At 32.4% G+C, this 3,176-nt stretch overlaps 1 protein-coding gene across 1 annotated transcript; it reads right to left on the bottom strand.

The window, feature by feature from the left end:
* Positions 1–279: 279 nt before the first annotated feature.
* LOC102602308 (hyoscyamine 6-dioxygenase) lies at positions 280–1,913 on the bottom strand. The gene is made up of 5 exons (XM_006357818.2): positions 1,785–1,913; positions 1,488–1,702; positions 1,129–1,394; positions 746–1,055; positions 280–666 (listed from the first exon to the last, which is right to left on the bottom strand). The coding sequence occupies exons 2-5, from the start codon at positions 1,689–1,691 to the stop codon at positions 421–423; spliced, it is 1,026 nt and encodes a 341-aa protein (XP_006357880.1). The 5' UTR covers positions 1,692–1,702; positions 1,785–1,913; the 3' UTR covers positions 280–420.
* Between the last annotated feature and the right edge of the window lie 1,263 nt (positions 1,914–3,176).

Genomic DNA, 3,176 nt, shown 5'->3' with positions numbered 1-3,176 from the left:
GTAAGGTATCGAAGAATTTAAGTCGTCATCGTCAATGGCAGCCTCAAAGAAACTCTTTACTAACAAAGCTAAAAAGAAAAAAAACATTACTTCACTGCAAATCGATTTAGTGACTTAAGGTTTTCTAATTCAAAACAAGTTATGAGTTTGAGATATAACATATTTTCTGTCTCCTTTTTTTTTTTTTTTCGTTGCAATCTGCATAATTTCGGATTCAAAATGCAATGGAAATGTTTATGAGAGAAATTAAAGATATTCATGTAGATCCAAACCAGAAGAGAATAGGAAAGAAAGATTCTTATTCATGAAATAGGTAACAAAGGTAGGATACAAACTAGAAAGACATTGTAAATTAAAGCTCTTATTTTAGTGGAAATTAAAAGTAGCAGCATAGACTTGATCCTTCTGGCACACAAATGCTTAAGCATCGATTTTGAAGGGCTCCAATGATGCGTGGTAAACTGATTTCTTGCTGAGGTAATGTGGCATAAAATCAATTCCCCAATTAAAGGATTTGAACTGTGGAGGATTCTCCGGACCAACAAGTGCTTTTGCAGGCTCAACAATATCGTGTGGGCAAATAAAAGTACCAATGGAGGTTCGTGAATGAGTTGTGTTTGTCACCACACGATGTGCAACACTAGTTAGCTTTCCATTGCTAACTACCTGTATTTATACAAAAAAAACAGAGCAATAAGAGAATCGCTTGTAGACCATGAAAATTAAGAGAAAGTGTTACACCTACCGTAATTGGTAAACCAGAATTGACCACAAATGCATTGCGGATAGGCTGCACACCAATCCATTTGTCATCCTTCAATATTTGAAGACCATACACTTCTTGTTGGATAATGGTTATGAGATTAGGATCACAATGTCCACCAACTCCCAAGGTTAAACTTGGATCTGGGCATGCTGGATAGTGATTCACAAGCATTCTCTGCCCAAGTTCTGTGTCAAAGAACCCTGCCTCCAAACCTAGCCCTTCAGCTAACAGACCCAAGATAACTTTGCTCACCCTTCTCAATTCATCTCCATATGCACCAATAACCTCCCTGAAGGACAAGCAAATACTAGGTAAGAAAAATAACAAGAGGGAATTTTGCTAAGCATAGTTTAGGTAGGTACCTATATCTTGGAGGGTTACTAGGCCAAGTTTTTTTGTCTTTCCCATCAAGATTGCAGCTATGTTCCAAGACATCTCTCCAGTAACGATGCTCCTCTGAATCATAATGCTTAGCGCTGCTACTGTACAGTGTAGCTGCACCCCTATTTGTATCATTAGCTGCATCCTTTGCATATTCTGCTTTCTCTGCTGCTGGCAGACTGAAAAATTCTTTGTACACTTTCATTGCTTCATCCATTAGATCTACGGGTACTCCATGATTGATTATCTATTTCATCATTTCAATTTCAGATCATTTTTAAATACAATAAGAAAAAAAAAGAAAAAAGAACAGAGTTGTACTATTGTATAAATAATAAACCTGAAAAAACCCATATTCTTCAAAAGCTTTCAAAAGTTCTTTAACAACAACACTTCGTTCTTCACCATTAGCTTTTCCCAAATCAATGACTGGAATATTGTCCACAATTTCAACTGGATCCGATGGTCTTTCATGCACTGGGATGCAATGACTTGGAGGAACTGCTTCTAATGTGCTTGACCAGTTTGAAAGAAGGTCCGCCATTGTCAATGAATCTAACCAAAACAAAAAGGGTAAAAATCTGAACAAATAAACAAAGAAAGAGCAAGAAGGAAAGAGGGAAAATGATTTATTTACCTGGGAAAGAAAGAAATCTTCTAAATGTTAATAGTACTTCTTTAAATTGTCTGATATCTCATTTGAGCTATGGAGGGCCATTTATAGGGAAGAAAATTGCATAACAAAGTCCTCCAAGGGTATAGAAATTCTACTAAAAATTCAAAATTTATGCTAAGATTTTTTAGAGCTTGTTAGGCAATTGTCACTGGAAATTACCTTCTTTTTTTTAGATACACTTTTTAAAATAATTTTTCAGAAAAGTACTTTTTTATAAAACAAAACAATTCGCATTTGGGTAATTTTAATTTTATTTTTTATTAAATTAAAATATACATATTCAAATTTCTCAATCAATATTTTACATAGATAAATAAGAAATATATTAAATATTGATATAATCTTACACATATATTGTTGTAACCTTTTTTATAATCCTACAAAATAATATGTAAACTATATAGGGGTGTCAAATGGCTGAGTTGAGTTGAAACGGAAGATATTAAAATGGGTAGGGGTGTTCATGGTTTGGAGAAAAACCGTTTCAAACCGAAATATCAAACCAAACCGATTTTATTTGGGTTAGGCGTGATTTGGTTTTAGATTTCTAAAAACCGGAAGTATTTGGGTTAGTTATGGTTTGTTCGAAAAAACCCGAAGAAATAACCAAATCGACAAATTATATACATATATTTTATTATTACACATACATACTATATTATTTTTATATACAATTTTTAAGATCTTGTATGTGTTTTTATCAAAATTTATTTATAATTTAGCAAAAATGTCCAAGGTAAGAATATTTATCTTATTGGTTTCATGTATATGATTGTCTATGACAATTCTTTATGAGTTTGAAAATGTCACTTTCTCTTTCCTCTAGGTCAAAATAATGAATTTTGAAGCTTTATTCATAGTAAAATCAATGATTTAAAAGTTATGTAATGTCAGTCATTTTAACTATTTTCATTTTGAATTGATTGTTGTTACTTTTTTCACATTTTGAATGAATTGTTTTTGTTATTTTTGTCTATGGTTAATAACCGAACCGAAACCGATAACAACCAAATTGATAAATATATATTATAGTTGGTTTGATTTGATTTTGATAATTTTAAAACTGATTAAGTTGGTTTGGTTTTGGTTTTGGTTTTGACCAATAACTGATTCAAATCGACCTGTGAACACCCTCTAAAAATGGGTTAAAATATAAATCAGGTTGGGTCCGGACCGCCCAAGTTTACTTTGGGTTTAAATGAGTTGGACTTAAATGGGCTAGAAGATATAAAATAGATAGTAATTCATACCATCAATATTGGAACATACATTATATCAATGCAAATAAAGAGACTTAAAACGGGTTGAAATTGGAGATAAAATTGGGCTCAGTTAAAGATTCTTTAAACTGGT

The sequence above is a fragment of the Solanum tuberosum genome, unplaced genomic scaffold, assembly GCF_000226075.1.
Source record: "Solanum tuberosum cultivar DM 1-3 516 R44 unplaced genomic scaffold, SolTub_3.0 scf00250, whole genome shotgun sequence".
Taxonomy (NCBI): domain Eukaryota; kingdom Viridiplantae; phylum Streptophyta; class Magnoliopsida; order Solanales; family Solanaceae; genus Solanum; species Solanum tuberosum.
This window is presented reverse-complemented; position numbering and strand designations above follow the sequence as displayed.

Bases quoted from the DNA above. Each gene is read 5' to 3' on its own strand.
- LOC102602308 (XM_006357818.2), bottom strand. From the start codon at position 1,691: ATGGCGGACCTTCTTTCAAACTGGTCAAGCACATTAGAAGCAGTTCCT. The intron at 1,056-1,128 runs GTACCTACCTAA...CTTGTCCTTCAG, and splicing joins AGTAACCCTCCAAGATATAG to GGAGGTTATTGGTGCATATG. The intron at 667-745 runs GTAGGTGTAACA...GTATAAATACAG, and splicing joins ATTCTGGTTTACCAATTACG to GTAGTTAGCAATGGAAAGCT.